This window comes from Schistocerca nitens, chromosome 2 (genome assembly GCF_023898315.1).
Source record: "Schistocerca nitens isolate TAMUIC-IGC-003100 chromosome 2, iqSchNite1.1, whole genome shotgun sequence".
Taxonomy (NCBI): Eukaryota; Metazoa; Arthropoda; class Insecta; order Orthoptera; family Acrididae; genus Schistocerca; species Schistocerca nitens.
In genome coordinates this window covers 338,161,385-338,182,734 of record NC_064615.1, presented here as the reverse complement: position 1 = coordinate 338,182,734, position 21,350 = coordinate 338,161,385, and the positions used below count along the sequence as shown (strand labels likewise).

The 21,350-nt window shown below is 43.9% G+C and overlaps 1 protein-coding gene across 3 annotated transcripts in view; it reads left to right on the top strand.

Annotated features, from left to right (window-relative positions):
• Window positions 1–21,350, top strand: part of LOC126236131 (acyl-CoA Delta-9 desaturase-like) — a 115,371-nt gene that overhangs the window by 79,083 nt on the left and 14,938 nt on the right. For 2 of the 3 annotated variants that reach the window (XM_049945209.1, XM_049945211.1), the window contains exons 2-3: window positions 10,682–10,979; window positions 17,197–17,327. In XM_049945209.1, coding sequence (XP_049801166.1) covers window positions 10,700–10,979; window positions 17,197–17,327 — 411 coding nt within the window. In that variant the 5' untranslated portion in view covers window positions 10,682–10,699. The remainder of the gene's footprint in view (window positions 1–10,681; window positions 10,980–17,196; window positions 17,328–21,350) is intronic. The other variant, XM_049945212.1, reaches the window with a different exon arrangement.

Sequence of the window (21,350 nt, the reverse complement as noted above, 5' to 3'; positions counted from 1 at the left end):
CATAGCTACCTCGGAGATGCTGTTTCCCATCGCTCTTGCGCCGACGTTTAGACTCACTTAATTTGATAACCTGCCATTGTAGCAGCAGTAACCGATCTAACAACTGCGCCAGACACTTGTGTTATACAGGCGTTTCAGACCTCAGCGCCGTGTTCTGCCTGTTTACATGTCTTTGTATTTGAATACGCATGCCTATGCCAGTTTCTTTGGAGCTTCAATGTATTAACCTGTGATCTTGCAATGTTAATCACCAGACAAATGTATTCCCGAATTTTCATTACTCTACATTAATTATTTTTCTTTTTTTTTTTTTTTTTTTGATGTAGCCATTCCGTCAATATATGTCTATATACCGTTTTTAGTTGCTGCATAACTGAGTTTATTACTGAGCTGCAGCGGTCTTTCATGAGTTTCACCCTAGCGACAAGCACGCCGTCAACCCCTTTCTTAAGGTGCAACTGTTGAGACAGCTAACGGAAGCCTCTAACGGCTTGTCTACACTCGCGGTGGCGAATTGCTCAGTAGTGTACAGCGCGCCGGGTCTTGCTCCTCATCACAAGGGAGGCATGCACGAAACGGCTCACATATATTTCTCATCTTTCACAGAATTGTAGCAGATACTTCGTGTAACAAACGCAGCTCCAGTGTGACGCGCTTCTTAAGCCTAATCGAGGTTCAACATACCGTACGAGAACGCTAGTCGAGCAGCAGCGTTTGCGCAATCGGTTAAGATCCTAGAGTGGGAGTGTGCCAGTACCAAACACTTGTACCGCAACAAAGAAGCGTGTTTCTTCAGAAAGGAGCAATAATAATAACGATAATCGTAGTGGTACGTTTGGGGATAAGTGTGGGGGAGAGCGGGGTAATTTGGCGCGGCGGGTAAAATTACGCACGTCAGTATGTCTTTAACTGTGAGAGCTGGACTTACGTGATCGGTGCTGCCATCTTGTTCTCAGTTATGCAAATAAGCATACAGAACGCGGGAACTGTTACTTTTCAGAAGTCGGCGCAAGAAGCAGGAGTGTGTTTTGGGTCTATTTCTTCTAATAAGTGATCTCTAGTCACTAAGAGGTAAGCCATTTCCCTGTTGTGTTAAACTAGAAGTTTTTGTTGTTATGCCTATCTCTGCACGATTATATAAGTATTATTTGTCTGTAACTATAATTTCGTGTAAGCCATCCGTGTTGGGGTATTTTGAAGCACTGGGACCTAGTTCGTCATTTTACCCTACTTCAGATTCAGACTAATGGAAGTAAGCAGCTAAATGAGATACGTTAACATATATTTAATCAAAGTAGAAATAATGTAGTGCATCATTTATACATGAATGGGTTCGTCTGTTCAGATACCGAGGACGTGGCTCTGAGCACTATGGGACTCAACTTCTGAGGTCATTAGTCCCCTAGAACTTAGAACTAGTTAAACCTAACTAACCTAAGGACATCACACACATCCATGCCCGAGGCAGGATTCGAACCTGCGACCGTAGCAGTCGTACCGAGGACGTACACACCTTAAACAGAGAGAGCTTCTTGGACAGGGTGTGCATTAAAAAAAAAAGTGGTCAGTGCTGTTCTTAATGGAACAGCACGACATAGTAATGAAACATGCAGCTAAATTAAAAAAAAAAACTGAAACATGGACGCGAAAATAACAAATGTGTAACTGAGTGGAAAAACTGTCACAACAGCATAATTATAATAAGGATGCTTCATGTTTGTATAAGTACAGATATATTTTCGACAAATACTGCCTTGCCACTTACAATTGTTCCACTTGTATCTGGTTAGTCACAAGCAGATAATTTTCTTTAATCTCCAGCACTATAAACATGTTCAAAAATGGGTCAAATGTCCCCTAGACGTAGAACTACTTAAACCTAACTAACCTAAGGACATCACACACATCCATGCCCGCAGCAGGATTTGAACCTGCGACCGTAGCAGCAGCGCGGTTCCGGACTGAAGCGCCTAGAACCGCTCGGCCACAACTGCCGGCATAAACATGTACATGAATTTATAAATACTTGAGAACTCGTGTGAAGAATAAATAATCTTCTATTGTGACTGGTAGCGGAAAATTTCTACACCCGATAAGGTACAGCCACGGAGTTCAACAGCATCCACTATGGATAAAATTCACATAATGTAACTTCTATTAGACAGAACATCATCCAGCACAACATACCACAGGCAAAGATCTGTGCGTAGCATGTAGTGAATTCGGCAAAGATAGCGAGAAATGGTACTGGTGTATTTCTGATGCTTTTTGGTGTCTTTCTGAATGCAGTGGGTGAGACAGTCCTGAAAACCATAACTGTAATTCCTGAATTAAGAAGCGTTAGCTGCCTTACAGATATACAAGAGAGCAGTTACTGGATATGCTTATACTCGAGTCTTCTTCTTCATTTTGGGCAGTGTTTTATAAGAAAATCATTATTACTGTTTCGTATCTATTCCATAGTTGTGATTCTTCAGTTTCTCCCGGCGCATTTCTTGCTTGAACAGTCCATATGGACCGGCAGTACACCCGTGGACTATTCCATAGTTAATGAAGCTGATATTTTGGATACTTTTCTTTTCTAAGCTATTTTGTTCAGTGTTTTGTTTAATAAACACAATGTTCAATACATATATTTGTATTATAAGATGTTCATAATGGAATGTACCATTCCTTACGTTAATTTACCCGAGTTACTCACTATGTCGGTAACTTACGTATAAAAGTTTTAAATCTTCTGATTGTCTTTATCGCGTTAATACATTACTTTGCAACTTATTACTAGTTTAGGTTGCTAAACAGCCATCTTTAGATCTATAATAGTATAAAAAAACAGAAAATTGCCTTTAAGTTGAAATGACTTCTAAAATTTTCAAGAACAGTATTATTTCATAAGAAATGAACGTTAAATAGCGAAAATGTATCGCTTCTGTAAGGAATCCGTGTCTACGAGTACAATGCAGGCTAGAATGCAATCGTCTGATAGTGTATCTTCAAACTGTCTAAATAACTGGAAAATACCTGTCAGATCAATGTAAACAATTATCAGTTTTTAAGACACATTATTTAAATAGGAGTTAGAACAGAAATAGAACTGATAAAAACATAGCAAGCTCGCTAATGAGACACGTTTTCAATAAACTGTGAGATACAGCAGTGAATTTACAGAGTACAATTCTTATTCTTTATTATTAAGGTTAGTAGTTGAGGCACTCTCTCACACTGTTGTTGCTGAAAATTGATGCAGAAAGAGCTAACAAGTCCAGAAGGACACCCAGGTAAAGTTTACATTAGAAATTCGGCGAGAAAATCTCATATCGTATATCAACGTTTTCCTTGGTGGAGAACTGCTGTTTCTGGACGGCTATGTGAGAAAAAAAGTTGTATTTCTTTACGCATTTAGTACATCAGCGTAGATATATTTAAATTCGTGAAGTAAATTAGTTGCCATTGTTCAGGGAAGGTAAGGTCAACAGTTTCCGCGGAACTCATTTCAAATTCGGCATCGATGCAGAGCTCACCTGAGGATACGCGTGAGTAATTATGTACAGATTATTTACATATTTTTCTTTGATAATGTCACCAAATTAAAAGCTTCATGTTATCGACAGACTGGTTGGAGTCCAACGAGTGTGCAAAGGAGTCTGCTCTCAACATCCGACGAAGACAGCCAGGAAAGATGTCGAAATATCGTGAAAGAGGAAATGATACTTTGATGCAAACCCCAAAAACATGTCTACTTAAAAGTGACGTGTTTCACTGATACGTGCTAATGAAGGCATGACAGTTGGATTGTCATACCCTATAAGTAGGAGAATTGCGTTCGCACGAGAGTCGATTTGGTAACTTGCGTACCTACTGTGAACAAAACGAGGAATAAAAGTTTCTGTAATATTGTTTTGTGTCCAGCTTTCTACATCGGGAAACAATGAGAGTTACAGGAGCGTGGGAAACATCTTTACAATAGACGGAATATTATTCTACGATCGTGTGCTTATCTGATGGAAAAGTGCTGTGCCTGATAATACAGTTTGGGTGCAGCTGTTTGTTTCACTGCACACGATTAAAACACAACGCCTTAAAGACTCGATTGTTCTCAACCTTTCAACTTTTTATTCTGTTTCTCCGTAATAGTATTACCAGTAGGCTCTTTCCTCTGACTACAGTGCAGAAGCCATTTGAACATACATGATGTAGAATACTAAAAGATCTTAGGTGCACGAATAGACTTCACATAGTCCTGGAAATATATAATATGTTAAAGGCAGAAAGGAAGAGTAGAGTCTACCGTCTCTTTCATTATATGAGGGAGAGTCAAATGAAAACGCGACAGATGGAAATAAACTGTATTATTTCAAAAGAAATCTCCGTAATTGTTAATACCTTTATTCCGCTGTAAGAAAAGGCGGTCGATGCCTTCATTGGAAAGAGTTTACAGTTGCCTACAGAACAATGATTGTATCCAGGCATGCATGTTTACCTCCGAAGCAAATCGAGAGTCACGAATGTCTTTCTTCAGGACTCAAAAAATATGGAAATCGCATGGGGAGAGATCGAAACTGTATAGATGATGTGTAAGAGCGTCCCAGTGAAACTTCTGCGGCGTACTCGAAACAACATTGGCAACTTGTGGGCGGTCGAATTATTTCGGACGAAGAGGTGCACGCCTGTCTTTTCTTCCAGTGCGATAGATGTATTAAAGTTACAGCGACTACCTTTAAAAAAAACTCACTTACTTTTTTGCCATCTGTCTAGGTTTCATTTGACTGCCCCTTATAGATGGAGCACAAGTTAGGACTGCGGGATGCCTGGAGCATGGATGTGTGTGTTGTCCTTAGGTTGGTTAGGTTTAAGTAGTTCTAAGTTCTAGGGGACTGATGACCTCAGATGTTAAGTCCCATAGTGCTCAGAGCCGTTTGAACTTATTGTAGGATTGCGGGAGAATGAGGAAGGAAATTGGCCGTATTAGTTTTAAATAAGTGGTCCTCCCACATCCCTTAAGCTACTTGGTAAAATGGAAATGCCGCGTGGCTAGGGCCTCCCGTCGGGTAGACCGTTCGTCTGGTGCAAGTCTTTCGAGTTGACGCCACTTAGGCGACTTGCGTGTCGATGGGGATGAAATGATGATGAAAGACACACAACACCCAGTCATCACGAGGCAGAGAAAATCCCTGGCCCCGCCGGGAATCGAACCCGGGACCCTTTGCGCGGGATGTGAGAACGCTACCGCAAGACCACGGGCTGCGGACAGCTACTTGGTGAAAACACTGCAAAGTGAAATCTGTATGGCAGGACGACGATTTAGACGACAGTCCTCTCCCAGGAGAGGCTCGTGTTTCAATCACTGCACCATATTGATCAGTACATACGTCTAAATGTAAGCAAATTATTAATATGTATATTATGTCAAACTTAACAACAATATCAGCATTTTTTCTCGGTAGTGAACGCTCGTATGGCATTATTGGCCGCGAGGTCTGATGTTCTTCGTTCTCCAGGTGCAACTCTCTCTATTGGACGCCACTTCGGCGACTTGCTCGTCCGATGAAAATGAGGTTAATGATTGAGACAGCACAAACACTCAGCTCCCTAGCGGAGAAAATGTTCGCCCCGGCCGTGAATCGAACTCGGGGCCCCGCTATCAAGAAGCAGCTACGCAAATCACTTTTTCTTCCATTTTTTTGTTATGATTATCAGCATTTTACCGGGGCGGATGTCACATGATTATCCCTTCAAGTCCATCGTTGAATATTTCACTCAGTTTTTTGTTACAGAGGGCAGCCAGCTCTCTGAACGAACGCAGTGAGCTACCGTATCAGCACCACTACACCCCGCGTTGCTGACCTTTTTTTTTAAGCGGAAAGCGGTTTAATGGCAAGTTGCTAGGCTGTGCATAAAATTTTTGGCCATAAATTAGCATACAATTCTTTCTGTCTATTACCTAACGAATATTTATTACTATGGTGCAGTACAGCGCAAGCATGAAGATCAGCGTAACTCCACTCAATGCCAGTGCTTATACAAAGTAGTAGAAATGTTACATTTGATAATGGATAGTACGTCTAAAACTAGTAGAATTCACTTACTGGACAATACGTCTAAAACTAGTAGAATTCACTTACTTAGCTTGTCCAACAAACTGTGCGATTTTAAGCATAATTCATAAGATAATAGGAAAATATTCGATCTCTGAGTTCACGCCTGCGTGATACGCCTACTGCCAAGTTACATGCTTTCTAATGTTACTTCCAAATTATACGGAATCACAAAGTCAAAACAAAGAAAGGACAACCGCCCCAAAATAGGGCTTCTCTATGCCCTATGTAGCCGATTATAGACTTGAACAGCTGCAGACGTCAGTTACCAGCTTAACAAGTTTAAAATCGAGCTTGCGGTATTTCTGTGTTTCGAGTTAGGCATGCAACACTCATATCTTTCCTTCTCATAGCTAATTCTGAACAAGAGCTGTCAGCTCGAATCAACAAATAGTGTGTCTCTACTGAAGAAACGAAAAGTAATTCGAAACACGAGGTGAATGTCGAAAAATTAAGGAAACACTCCTTGTTTTGCCTGTTTGAACTTAAGCCTGGTGTCAAGTACACCGACAACATTAAAAGTGTACCGAAGCTGCGTAGTAATCGTAATAGCATAACGCTGAACGCCGTCACACGCTATTGCCAGAAAGCGTACCACGTTGCCTTAATTGTAATATATTAAGCCCAGTAGCTGCATCCTTCCATCGAGGTCTCCGAGACGTTATATTTCAACAAGATAATTCCAGACCATGTGTTGGTTGTGCTGCCCTGACCTCTCTCGAAACAGAAGGTGTTCGGCTGTGGTCCCGGCGGGTACGTCCTCCAGATCTCTCAACCACCATAAACATCTGGTTGGGTACTACGGTTGATGAAATCTGGCAAAGGGTTGAAGTGGCATTGAATGTTGGGCCATTATTTGTCATCCAAACGCAATTCGGCCCGATGCCTAGACGGTTGAAAGTTGTTATAGCTGCCAACGTTGACATCTCTCTCTCTCTCTGCTACAAACGGGCCCGGTACACCTCCCAAATCACGTACATATCTAGTCATGTTAGGCCAGTATGCCTGTATTGCACAGCGTTACACTTCCCGAGTACACTTCAGTTAGGTGGTATACCTGGCGTGGTAGAAGGTCAGTGTGTAACATACAGGGTGTTTCAAAAATGACCGGTATATTTGAAACGGCAATAAAAACTAAACGAGCAGCGATAGAAATACACCGTTTGTTGCAATATGCTTGGGACAACAGTACATTTTCAGGCAGACAAACTTTCGAAATTACAGTAGTTACAATTTTCAACAACAGATGGCGCTGCGGTCTGGGAAACTCTATAGTACGATATTTTCCACATATCCACCATGCGTAGCAATAATATGGCGTAGTCTCTGAATGAAATTACCCGAAACCTTTGACAACGTGTCTGGCGGAATGGCTTCACATGCAGATGAGATGTACTGCTTCAGCTGTTCAATTGTTTCTGGATTCTGGCGGTACACCTGGTCTTTCAAGTGTCCCCACAGAAAGAAGTCACAGGGGTTCATGTCTGGCGAATAGGGAGGCCAATCCACGCCGCCTCCTGTATGTTTCGGATAGCCCAAAGCAATCACACGATCATCGACATATTCATTCAGGAAATTAAAGACGTCGGCCGTGCGATGTGGCCGGGCACCATCTTGTATAAACCACGAGGTGTTCGCAGTGTCGTCTAAGGCAGTTTGTACCGCCACAGATTCACGAAGAATGTCCAGATAGCGTGATGCAGTAATCGTTTCGGATCTGAAAAATGGGCCAATGATTCCTTTGGAAGAAATGGCGGCCCAGACCAGTACTTTTTGAGGATGCAGGGACGATGGGACTGCAACATGGGGCTTTTCGGTTCCCCATATGCGCCAGTTCTGTTTATTGACGAAGCCGTCCAGGTAAAAATAAGCTTCGTCAGTAAACCAAATGCTGCCCACATGCATATCGCCGTCATCAATCCTGTGCACTATATCGTTAGCGAATGTCTCTCGTGCAGCAATGGTAGCGGCGCTGAGGGGTTGCCGCGTTTGAATTTTGTATGGATAGAGGTGTAAACTCTGGCGCATGAGACGATACGTGGACGTTGGCGTCATTTGGACCGCAGCTGCAACACGGCGAACGGAAACCCGAGGCCGCTGTTGGATCACCTGCTGCACTAGCTGCGCGTTGCCCTCTGTGGTTGCCGTACGCGGTCGCCCTACCTTTCCAGCACGTTCATCCGTCACGTTCCCAGTCCGTTGAAATTTTTCAAACAGATCCTTTATTGTATCGCTTTTCGGTCCTTTGGTTACATTAAACCTCCGTTGAAAACTTCGTCTTGTTGCAACAACACTGTGTTCTAGGCGGTGGAATTCCAACACCAGAAAAATCCTCTGTTCTAAGGAATAAACCATGTTGTCTACAGCACACTTGCACGTTGTGAACAGCACACGCTTACAGCAGAAAGACGACGTACAGAATGGCGCACCCACAGACTGCGTTGTCTTCTATATCTTTCACATCACTTGCAGCGCCATCTGTTGTTGAAAATTGTAACTACTGTAATTTCGAAAGTTTGTCCGCCTGAAAATGTACTGTTGTCCCAAGCATATTGCAACAAACGGTGTATTTCTATCGCTGCTCGTTTAGTTTTTATTGCCCTTTCAAATATACCGGTCATTTTTGAAACACCCTGTATCATTTCCTAGTCGAACCTGTGCTCATCAGAACCTACTGTCCTGCCTTAATGGCTAATGACTTTCTCGTGACGCTACGTACTTTCCAGCACACGGTAGAAAGAAACGTTATAAAGCTCTGGCAGGAAGAAGCTCGTTGTTACAATGGGCTATAAGCAGGTGCAGGACATGAATAATGGAAAAGCTTGAATTGTATTCATGAGGTTCATTGGCTGCAGGGGCAAAAGTGAGTGATTGGTACCCGCGAAATTATTGAAACAGCCACTAACCTTCGCCTGGCTCAGTCGCAACTAGTAGTCTCGGTGACGCGGAGGGTATATTTTAAGAGTTGATTACATCTACTCAGGAGTGACTGATCCCCAGTGAGCAACAAAGTTGTTTCATCTGGTAAGGTAATCTTTGAAATAGTTCACGAGTGCGTATGCCATGAGATGGCTTGCAGTACCGTTTAGTCTGATTTCCTCGGCGGGTGTTGCAGTTTTGTTTATTTATTTATTTATTGCTTATTTAGCCTGACCTCTCTTACATCTCACCAGCAACAACATGCACAAAAATATTTTATAACAATCACAGTAATTAATAAATACAATAGTTGGCAGTATAATAACAATAATAATAGTAACAATAATAATGGTGATAAAATAATGGAGGAATTCAGAATGGTACATATTCCATATTATATAACAAACTCAGTAACAATAATTTGCATTACTAATAAAAAGTAATAATGGCCAAAAATAATAATAGGAACTGCAATAATAATAATAAAGGCCAAATTACAACACTATAGCACACTCGTCAAACCTGAATGTTTATATGCATCTGAGACAATAGCCAGGAAAGGACTTTCAGACTTGGAAAAGAAAGAAAGGAAATTCCTTACAAAGATTCTTGGGCCCAGAAAAATACCTAATGTATTTACGTTCCGCCTAAGTTCAAATCAAGAACTTTATCAACGATTTTAAAATATCACTACCACAATGAAGAAAAGAAGACTGTCTTCCTATGGAGATATTAAAAGAATGGAATCAGAGAGGCTCGCCAACAAGATTCTTCACTTCCAGGAGAACAGGAAGACACAAGTTCCACGGGTGAAAGAAGTGCACTGGGCTCTAGAAAAATGCGGGATCACGGCAGAAGAAATTGTGAACAGGCAGATCTTTAGGAAAAAGGTTGCGGAGGTGAAGGATTTCTTCGAGGAGAAAACGAGGAAGAACAGAGTATTCTCGGCAGAAGAACGTGCACGAGTGAGCCAACGAATGAAGGAGCACTGGCGAAAGAGGAAGGAAGAGTACTTTAGAAAGTGAGGGATTTTGTCAAACGTAGCCCATAGATTGCTGTAACGAAAATAAATAAGTAATAAAGTAGTGTAGGCATTAAGATTAATCCTGATAAGTTCAGCACTTTTGAAGCCTTTTTTATTATTAGAAAAAGTGGAAAGGTTAAAAAAAAGAGTAGAAGATTGTAATGAAAGCGACAATGGATGCTCGGAAAGAAAAGAATTTCAATACAGAACTCTGTAGACAAGAGGAGGAAGAGCGTTGGGGGAGGGGGCGGCGGAAAGGGGGGGGGGGGGGGGGGAGGGAAGGTTAATGAGAGCGAGCTGCTGAGGAGAAAGCTACTGTGACAGTAGAAGGTCTCTGTCTCTTCGTGTCGGACCTCCTTTTGCCCGGCGTAGTGCAACAACTCGATATGACATGGACTTCTGAAGTTTGAAAGGATATTCTCAAATATTTTGAGGAATATTATTCCACAGTCAGGTTCCTGATACAGAAAATGATTTAGAGAAAGTGACACTGTTGTGGGGCGGTACTCAGCTGTATTCGAACAGGTAAAATTTCGTTCCCTTTCCTATCCTTCCTGGACCTGCTACTTTAATGGCCCGCAGTTTATTGTTAAGGTTGTCTGGAGAGCCAGGTTCGTGACCGGCCGCACTTTGTTGTTGACAGAAAAGCGCTCGCTTCGCGATGGCGCCGAACGTGACGACTCTGACGCTGCTGGGCATGACGGAGACGGATAGTCGGCCGGGGATGCGTGCGCTGGAGAAGCGCTCGCCTCCAGAGGCCGAGCCGGAGAAGCTGCCGCCTCCAGAACCAGAGCCGGAAGAGCTGGAGCTGGATCCTACACCGAACTACGAGTGGCGCATTGTCTGGCGCAACGTCATCGCCTTCGTCTACCTGCACACCGCATCGCTGTACGGGCTCTATCTTGCCATCACCACAGCCAAGCTGCTCACTGTTTTCTGGGGTAAGTGGCGATGCGAGACGTTACGTTATTTTTGCCCGGATACCTCATAAGCAGCCTAGGCGAATGTATACCGCCGCTGACTGAGTGCCAGTCAGCGCGAATATTGTATACCATCACTCGCACAACCTGAAAAAGACTTAAGTAGTTGTGGAAATATGGGTTATCAGTAAAACAGGAAGCCATATCTATAAACCATATATATACCGAGCGAGGTGGCGCAGTGGTTAGACACTGGACTCGCATTCGGGAGGACGACGGTTCAATCCCGCGTCCGGCCATCCTGATTTAGGTTTTCCGTGATTTCCCTAAATCGCTCCAGGCAAATGCCGGGATGGTTCCTTTCAAAGGGCACGGCCGACTTCCTTCCCTAATCCGATGAGACCGATGACCTCGCTGTCTGGTCTCCTTCCCCACACCAACCAACCAACCTATAAACCATATATATATAAACTATACCAAAACACAAATTGTCGTTGGATTTCACTCTCTGTATCGTTTGTGTATGTTCATAACAGTTTGCTTCATTGGAGCAAATCTGTACGCACATCGTCCGTGTATAATGTTCCGAAACTGATTTTATTCCTGGCATATAAGCGACGTCAGCGCTGTAACTACTGTGGCATCTTGAATTAACAATTGTAAACAACGGACGTGCATTGAACCAGTCAGTTACTAGCAGGCAGCGGTAAGCAGTGGACGTTCTGCCGTAGTGTATCACATTGCAATGGAGCAACTTTTCTAACTCAAATGATCAAGATAGTCTTTTGAATGTTTTGAAGAAGAGAAAGTGTCTCGCAAACCTTGACTACAGAACAAAACGACGACGCATGGATGCCTGCCGGAACTTGATTGAAATGCAAAACATAGGCAGTTCTTTTCTGGAAAAATCATCACTGGTGAAGATAATTGGTGTTATCTATAAGAATCTACCATAAAACGACACAAGTGTGTAACATGCCCGGGCGTACTAATGGGTGGGGTACCTTAAACTGTTTCTCGTTTCGACTGTGCGCCCTGTCCACACCACGTACCTGGTAATCCCGCGGCGGTCGTACTGTTCTGCTCCACACTGCTGCTGGCTTTCCTGATATTATCTATCGAAATATGCAAGCGGGTTCAGGGGAGCCACTCAACGTTAAAACAGAGCACTGCTGGACCTCTGGTATAAACAACTATATTCTGAGACGATTAAAGAAAACCACAGGTTGCACTGTTTACATTCTAATCCATAAGTGTTTATCCCAATTAATTGATGGTTAACAGTCCACAAAATCACTCAGAGGAGCATACGTGTAACCGACACGACATGGGTGATTGTTGATGATGCGGAAGCCGAAAGATTGCACGAAAGTTTTTACGCTCGTCATGCATACACAGATTTTTTTTGGTACCAGTCCTCCTTGACACTAGTAACAATAACACCGATTATAGAGTTAATTATTCAGTTCTCAGTTCTCACTTGTACGATTGTGCGCATAACCGTCGCGGCGCGGCTGATTGTTGATAATGCGGAACGCGATGACCGAACGCACGTTCTCACGCTCGTTACAAGACACTGGCACTTGACTGCACTCTTTTATGGTAACTAATTTCTACTGATTCACTTCAGTTCATTCTGGGAGACGGAACACGGCGCGGATGATTGATACTGTACGATACGACACGCAACGAAAGGGTACACAAATACGTTATCAGCAGCACTGCTCATTTTTAAATTACTTCTTGATGCACTTTCCTCTGAATCATTTGCTTATTTTATCACTTTACTGTAATAGCACTCGTAGCAACACTTCAACTTCCATACTAACAATGCCTCTCACATGCAGAGTGCCGGTCGGAGTGGCCGACCGGTTCTAGGCGCTACAGTCTGGAACCGCGCGACCACTATGGTCGCAGGTTCGAATCCTGCCTCGGGCATGGATGTGTGTGATGTCCTTAGGTTAGTTAGGTTTAAGTAATTCTAAGTTCTAGGGGACTGATGACCTCAGAAGTTAAGTCCCATACTGCTCAGAGCCATTTTTGAGAATGCAGAGCTACACACAACACAACAGTTCCGTGTCCCGCCCTCGACTCTGCAGACGCGGCTGCCCGCGAAGATACTCCGCAGCTAAGCCAGCGATATGACAGTACGCTTACAAGTGCAGAAATTAACATTCCAGCCAGTGTAGAACGCTAGTTGAGCAACATCCACGACATCGTCGTATGAACGTTCTTTGCGTTGTACTCAAGTGGGGAACAGCTGAGGCGTTAAAACTAGTGTATTAACTTTTCTCTGATGTTTTTATTAATCCAGTGTCCAAACTTTTGGACTCACGGAGTATGTCTCCTGAATCGTTGAATGTAAACGAGAATAGCCGATTCAATCTTACAGATTTGTTGTGCACTCCATTACACAAACGCTAGTCTTATTTAAGTGCAGTCACCACAGGTGGACAGGCAACAGACGGCTACTTCCGGCAGTGAGTCGCAGATGGGGTGCCGTCGTAAACACGCCCCTTACACAACCAGCTGGGCTGCGCGACGCGTCCGCTCACAGCGATAGCTGACCGGCCTCGCAGAAGCTTTCAGCTGCTGCGCCTTCACGACCAGCAGAAAACTTCGCCTTCATTCGTGAACTATTGCAAAGAATATCGTCAAGTGGAATGTGACCCTCAACGAGTGAAAGAAAGGATGAATACATTCAGCGTTACTGACAACACTGCTATAAATTAAAATAGCAACACCAGGATGGACGGCAAGAAATAAAATTTTATTTACAGTGCGTACAAAGCATAACAGAAAGAATATTTGTTGAAATTATCTAGTTAATGTGCTGGCAACTGTATGGTGGCAGCAAGGGCTCTAACCTGGCTGGCCATCGAATCGAAACCGACAAGGGGACTTAGCCTACTCGTCACCACCTTTTTCGTCCAAATTTATGGTATTCACTGAGGTGACAAAAGTCATGGGATAGCGGTATGTACATATACAGATGGCGGTAGTATCGCGTACAAAACGTATAAAAGGGCACTGCATTGCTGGAGCTGTCATCTGTGCTGAAGCGATTCGCGTGAAAAGGTTTCAAAAAAATGGTTAAAATGGCTCTGAGCACAATGGGACTTAACTTCTGAGGTCATCAGTCCCCTAGAACTTAGAACTACTTAAACCTAACTAACCTAAGGACGTCACACACATCCATGCCCGAGGCAGGATTCGAACCTGCGACCGTAGCGGTCACCCGGTTCCAGACTGTAGCGCCTAGAACCGCTCGTCCACCCCAGCCGGCTGAAAAGGTTTCCGAAGTGATTATGGTCGCACGACAGGTATGAACAGACTTTGAACGCGGAATGGTAGTTGGATATAGACGGATGGGACATTCCATTTCTGAAATGGTTAGGGAATTCAATATTCCGAGATCTTCAGCGTCAAGAGTGTGTCGAGTATACCAAATTTCTGGCATTATCTCTCACCACAGACGAAGCAGTGGCTGACGATGTTCACTTAACGACCGAGAGCAATGGCATCTGCGCAAAGCTTTCAGAGCTATCAGACGAGCAACATAGCAAAATAACCGTAGAAATCAATGTGAAGCGTACGACGAACGTATCCGTTTGGACAGCGTGGCGAGATTTGGCGATAATGGCCTACGGCAGCAGACGGCCGACGCGAGTGCCTTTGCTACGGCACGATATCACCTGCAGCGTCTCTTCTGGGCTCGTGACCATATCGCGTGCACCCTAGACGATTGTAAAAATGCATGGTTTACTGCTGATCTGCGAGATGATGACGATAATGTTTGGTTTGTGGGGCGCTCAACTGAACGATCATCAATACACGTACTAAGTACCCACTGTTACAAAAAAATAGCTCTAAGCACTATGGGACTTAACATCTGAAGTAATCAGTCCCCTACACTTAGAACTACTTAAACTTAACTAACCTAAGGACATCACATAGCCGGCCGGGGTGGCCAAGCGGTTCTAGGCGACCGCTACGGTCGCAGGTTGGAATCCTGCCTCGGGCATGGATGTGTGTGATGTTCTTAGGTTAGTTAGGTTTAAGTAGTTCTAAGTTCTAGGGGACTGATGACCTTAGAAGTTAAGTCCCATAGTGCTCAGAGCCATTTGAACCATTTGATATCACATACATCCATGCCCGAGGCAAGATTCGAACCTGCAACAAACGGAAATTGGTACTCTTGCCACTGTGGTTCGAGATCCTTGTGTTAATGTTTCAAATGCCTCTAAGCTGTATGGGACTTAACATCTGAGGTCATCAGTCCCCTAGAACTTAGAACTACTTAAACCTAACGAACCTAAGGACACCACACACATCCATGCCCAAGGCAGGATTTCAACCTGCGACCGTAGCAGCAGCGCGGTTCCGGACTGAAGCGCCTAGAACCGCTCGGCCACAGTGGCCGGCTTCCTTGAGTTAGTTCGCGTCAAATCGCAAGGGAATCTGGCATGAGCCAGAGTAGCGTTGTTCGTGTTCTGCATCGCCATAAAGATCATCCTTACCATATCAGTCTCCACCAAGAATTAATTGGTACGGGTTGTATACGTCGCATTGAGTTCTGCCGATGGGATCAACTTCAGTTTCAGAGGGATGACACATTTATCAATTTGATTTTATTTACTGACGAGGCTAAATTCACGAACCATGGAAGTGTTAATTTGAATAAGATGTATTATTGGGCAACTGAACATCCGTGGTGGCTGCGGCAAGTTGCAAACCAAAACCCTTGATAGTTGAATCTATGGTGTGGGATTCTGGAGGACAGAATTATAGGCCCCTGTTTCATCGAAGGAAATCTTAACGGTAGGAAGTACACCACATTCGAGCAATAAACATTAGGTCTTCTCCTTTAGGAACAAGTAACAGACTGTGGTATCAACACGATGTGTGTCCGGCATTTTTTTCGCTATGGCTAGAAATGAGTTGCAGAGACAATTCCCAAATCGTTGGATTGGACGCGGAGGAGACGTGTCGTGGCCGGCTCGTTCGCCAGACTTGACGCTTCTGGATTTTTTCTAGTGGGGATTCGTAAAAGACATTGTTTATAAAGACGTTCCAACTACACCTGAAGATATGCAAGAGAGAATTGTCGGAGCATGTGCTCCGAAAAGTGCCGAAGTGATAAGGAATACAACTCAATCCATGATAAGACGATGGTCAACACTTCTAACACCTTCTGTAAATGGACGTTCATGCCTTCTTTGTGACCTTCGTTGACCTTCAAAGGCTTTACCGTTACACATAATTGGATTCGTCTCGATAGCTGGCCGGTGTGGCCGAGCGGTTCTAGGCGCTTCAGTCTGGAACCGCGCGACCGCTACGGTCGCAGGTTCGAATCCTGCCTCGGGCATGGATGTGCGTGCTGTCCTTAGGTTAGTTAGGTTTAAGTAGTTCTAAGTTCTAGGGCACTGATGACCTCAGATGTTAAGTCTTATAGTGCTCAGAGCCATTTGAACCATTTGATTCGTGTCGATAGCCGCTATCAGAAAATAAGTACCAAACTATAGCATCCCATTAAAAAAAAAAAAAACGATGTTAACCTTCATATCTCTGAAGCGAGCCCACCTAACAAAAGAAAAACCAACGTCATATTATGACCCCCGTTGTCCCATGCAACAAATCCCACAAACTTTTCCGCTATTGTCATACTTTCGGAGTTATTCTAAGTGGCAATAGTTAGTGACTGATCCTGTATAAAGATTTTTATTTATGCTTCTCTTCTGAAGTACCTTCCCAACGTCTCACTTTTGCCACATGGCAAAACTTATCTTCAATGGCTAGGTCATACACCCAAGCTGTACCGACCGAGGTGGCCGAGCGTTTCTAGGCGCTACAGCCTGGAACCGCGCGACCGCTACGGTCACAGGTTCGAATCCTGCCTCGGGTATGGATGTGTGTGATGTTCTTAGGTTAGTTAGGTTTAAGTAGTTCTAAGTTCTAGGAGACTCAGAGCCATTTGAACCATTTTGAACCCAAGCTATCTGAAGTCTATGACTTACTCTAGTAATCCATGACCGACATTTATTTTCGATGTAATGGATTCTTCCCCTCTCAGTGTCAATCTTAAATTTTCACTTGGATACTATGCAATTAAATCACTCAAAAAAGTTGTTTTGCAAGTGAGACGATTGCTGCAGGTAATCTTTTTACTTCATCTGACGATAGGAATAAGTGGCTAAAGGGAGTGACGTAATGTGCTTACTGACTTCGCTGTTTTCAGTGTACTTACTGGGCGGGCTGGCGGGCATGGGCGTGACGGCGGGGGCGCACCGGCTGTGGGCCCACCGCTCCTACAAGGCCAAGTGGCCGCTCCGCCTGCTGCTCGTCATCTGCAACACCGTCGCCTTCCAGGTACGTCCCTCCCACAGCTCATCTGTTCTCTTACAAATTGGAAATTTGTGCTAAGTTCCTATGGGACCAAACTGCTAAGGTCATCGGTCCCTAGGCTTACACACTACTTAATCTAACTTACGCTAACGATACCATATACACCTATGTCAGAGGGAGAACTCGAACTCCGACGGCGGTAGCCGCGCCAGCCGTGGCAAGGGGTCCTAGACCACACGGCTACCCCACGCGGCTGTTCTCTTACAGGGTGTTCGGAAAGTTGATACACAGTCACAACATATGTTGGAAACGACGTCCACTGACGGCTATACAAGTCTCGACGCGCTTGATTTTATTCGGAAACAGCTTCTGAAGATCTTATTGTGATATACTTCTCACGTACATAGTTATTTCACTTTTTAAGTCATAAAGCGTTCGTGGAGATTACGATACACTACAGATTTTTCTGCTCCCCAAAGAAAACTGTGCTGGAGTAATATCCAGTAAGCGAGGGGGGGCCATATTTTTTTTGAGATGACACGAACCCTAGAACGCTATTCCAGAAGACCCATAGTATTATTAACCGTGAACGCAGTAGCGTTATGTTGTTGAAATGTGGAGTAGTTTCTTCCATTAGGTAGCTAATGAAATCGTGGATCATTGAAAAATACCGTCCACTGTTCACGGTTTATTCAAAAAATTAAGTTCCAATATTGCGCCGTCTTGATATTGCTACCAGCCGGCCGCGGTGGCCGAGCAGTTCTAGGCGCTTCAGTCCGGAACCGCGCGACTGCTACGGTCCCAGGTTCGAATCCTGCCTCTGGCTTGGGTGTGTGTGATGTCCTTAGGTTAGTTACATTTAAGTAGTTCTAAGTCTAGGGGACTGATGACCTCAGATGTTAAGTCTCATAGTGCTTAGAGCCATTTGAACCATTTGAGCCTTCTTACCAGAACACATCGCGTTCAGTAGCTCTCATCAATTGCACCAAACAGTTAAATGTTACACAACAGAACAACGAAGTAAAGAACAATAGTATATCTACTTAAAACAGTTCTGCGAACTTCTGTTCTGCCAATTTTATTTCTAATCTACATCCGTAGTCCACAGTGCAGTGCACAGAGGCTTTCCGAACACTCTATACAGGGTGTTACAAAAAGGTACGGCCAAACTTTCAGGAAACATTCCTCACACACAAATAAAGAAAATATATTATGTGGGCATGTGTCCGGAAACTCTTAATTTCCGTGTTAGAGTTCATTTTAGTTTCGTCAGTATGTACTTTACTTCCTCGATTCACCGCCAGTTGGCCCAATTGAAGGAAGGTAATGTTGACTTCGGTGGTCGTGTTGACATGCGACTCATTGCTCTACAGTACTAGCATCAAGCACATCAGTACGTAGCATCAACAGGTTAGTGTTCATCACGAACTTGGTTTTGCAGTCAGTGCAATGTTTACAAATGCGGAGTTGGCAGATGCCCATTTGATGTATGGATTAGCACGGGGCAATAACCGTGGCGCAGTACGTTTGTATCGAGACAGATTTCCAGAACGAAGGTGTCCCGACAGGAAGACGTTCGAAGCAATTGATCGGCGTCTTAGGGAGCACGAACATTCCAGCCTATGACTCGCGACTGGTGAAGACCTAGAACGACGAGGACTCCTGCAATGGACGAGGCAATTCTTCGTGCAGTTGACGATAACCCTAATGTCAGCGTCAGAGAAGTTGCTGCTGTACAAGGTAACGTTGACCACGTCGCTGTATGGAGAGTGCTACGGGATATCCAGTTGTTTCCGTACCATGTACAGCGTGTGCAGGCACTATCAGCAGCTGATTGGCCTCCACGGGTACACTTCTGCGAATGGTTCATCCAACAATGTGTCAATCCTCATTTCAGTGCAAATGTTCTCTTTACGGATGAGGCTTCATTCCAACGTGATCAAATTGTAAATGTGTGGGCTGACGAGAATCCGCACGCAATTGTGCAATCACGTCATCAACACAGATTTTCTGTGAACGTTTGGGTAGGCATTGTTGGTGATGTCTTGATTGGGCCCCATGTTCTTCCACCTACGCTCAATGGAGCACGTTATCATGATTTCATACGGGATACTCTACCTGTGCTTCTAGAACATGTGCCTTTACAAGAACGACACAACATGTGGTTCATGCACTTTGGAGCTCCTGCACATTTCAGTCGAAGTGTTCGTACGCTTCTCAACAACAGATTCGGTGACCGATGGATTGGTAGAGGCGGACCAATTCCATGGCCTCCACGCTCTCCTGACCTCAACCCTCTTGACTTTCATTTATGGGGGCATTTGAAAGCTCTTGTCTACGCAACCCCATTACCAAATGTAGAGACTCTTCGTGCTCGTATTGTGATACAATACGCCATTCTCCAGGGCTGCATCAGCGCATCAGGGATTCCATGCGACGGAGGGTGGTTGCATGTATCCTCGCTAACAGAGGACATTTTGAACATTTCCTGTAACAAAGTGTTTGAAGTCACGCTGGTACGTTCTGTTGCTGTGTGTTTCCATTCCATGATTAATGTGATTTGAAGAGAAGTAATAAAATGTGCTCTAACATGGAAAGTAAGCGTTTCCGGACACATGTCCACATAACATATTTTCTATCTTTGTGTGCGAGGAATGTTTCCTGAAAGTTTGGCTGTACCTTTTTGTAACACCCTGTATACATCTCAACAGCAGTATAGGTTATAATTGGCACACTTTCCACGCCTTGAAGTTAACAAGCTGTCTGATAATTCCAAAAGTGGGTGCCACATTGCGGCCAACATAAAACTGACCCGCAAAATGTTTACAAATCTGACATGAACAAAATTACCCTAGTTAATGAACAGAGGAAATGCTCTTTACAAAACAACCTCGAAATGGCCCCTGTTTACGTCGATAAAGCACTGTACGTGATTTATCAGACTGCGAGAGTTTCGTAGCAGCTCTGTCTTAAGGATTGCAACATTTTCGGTATTCTGCTGTGGCTCTTCCAACCAGTAAGGCGTATTGGAATGCGTTTGGACCTTGAGATTACATTGCTCTTGCTGGTTGTTTTTCCCTCAGCAAACACTTCATGAACTCTTTCCAGGGTTGCTTGCACGCTATGGGCTGATTTTGTCCACACTTTACGAAAATAATTGATATGTCGCCAGATCGGGAACTGAATGAAAAGAAATCAAATAATGAATTAATATATTGGTGGGAGTTCATTTCCAATTCCCAGTTTACCGACTCTCTCTTTCCTAGCTTTTATTCCGTTTTTCTTTGTAAATGTTCAACAGAAGAAAGTCCTGTATTGTAAGACTCCCACATATTTAAGATGGGACGTGTAAGCGATTTGCTAACAGTCTCCTTTGTAGACTGACTGCATTTACCCCTCATCCACAAAATGACACTAAGTCTGCCGCATATATTACCTGTGACTGAGTTTATGTGCTCATATGACTTCGCGGGGTCCGCGGCACACTCGAACCCTACCAGCAGCTCTTACCAGCTAAAATCGGGTCTCATCTGATCAGGCCACGATTTTGCAGTCATCTAGGGTGCACGCGATATGTATGTTGACAGTATCTAAACGTAATAAAAGTAAACATATGCTTACACTTCGTTTATACGAGAAACTCGTTCCAATGCTCCACGGGCTAGTAGGAAACCTGGAGAAGGAAAACTTACACAAAAATACCCGTATGGTTTCGAAACGTGCTATTAGGAAATAAAACATCTGACAGTGAGTGAACTGCCAATGCTTTAGTAGCCATCAACAGTAGCTGCAGTAGCCTGACCTCAGCTATGCTGTCAGAAATATATCAGTAATACTGAATGTATTTTATTCTAATGTTTCTGAAAGTTCACGTGTTGATAGATTTCGGAAAATCCAGACCATGACAGTACTGTCCTTTACACAACACATTAAGAATGGACTGGAACTGTATATTTCTTTGCCTTTCCGAAACGTTTCCTTCTTGGACAGGCAAGTGACACTCACAGGCACGTGGCACGTAAATGATAGTGAGCAATAATGAAAACT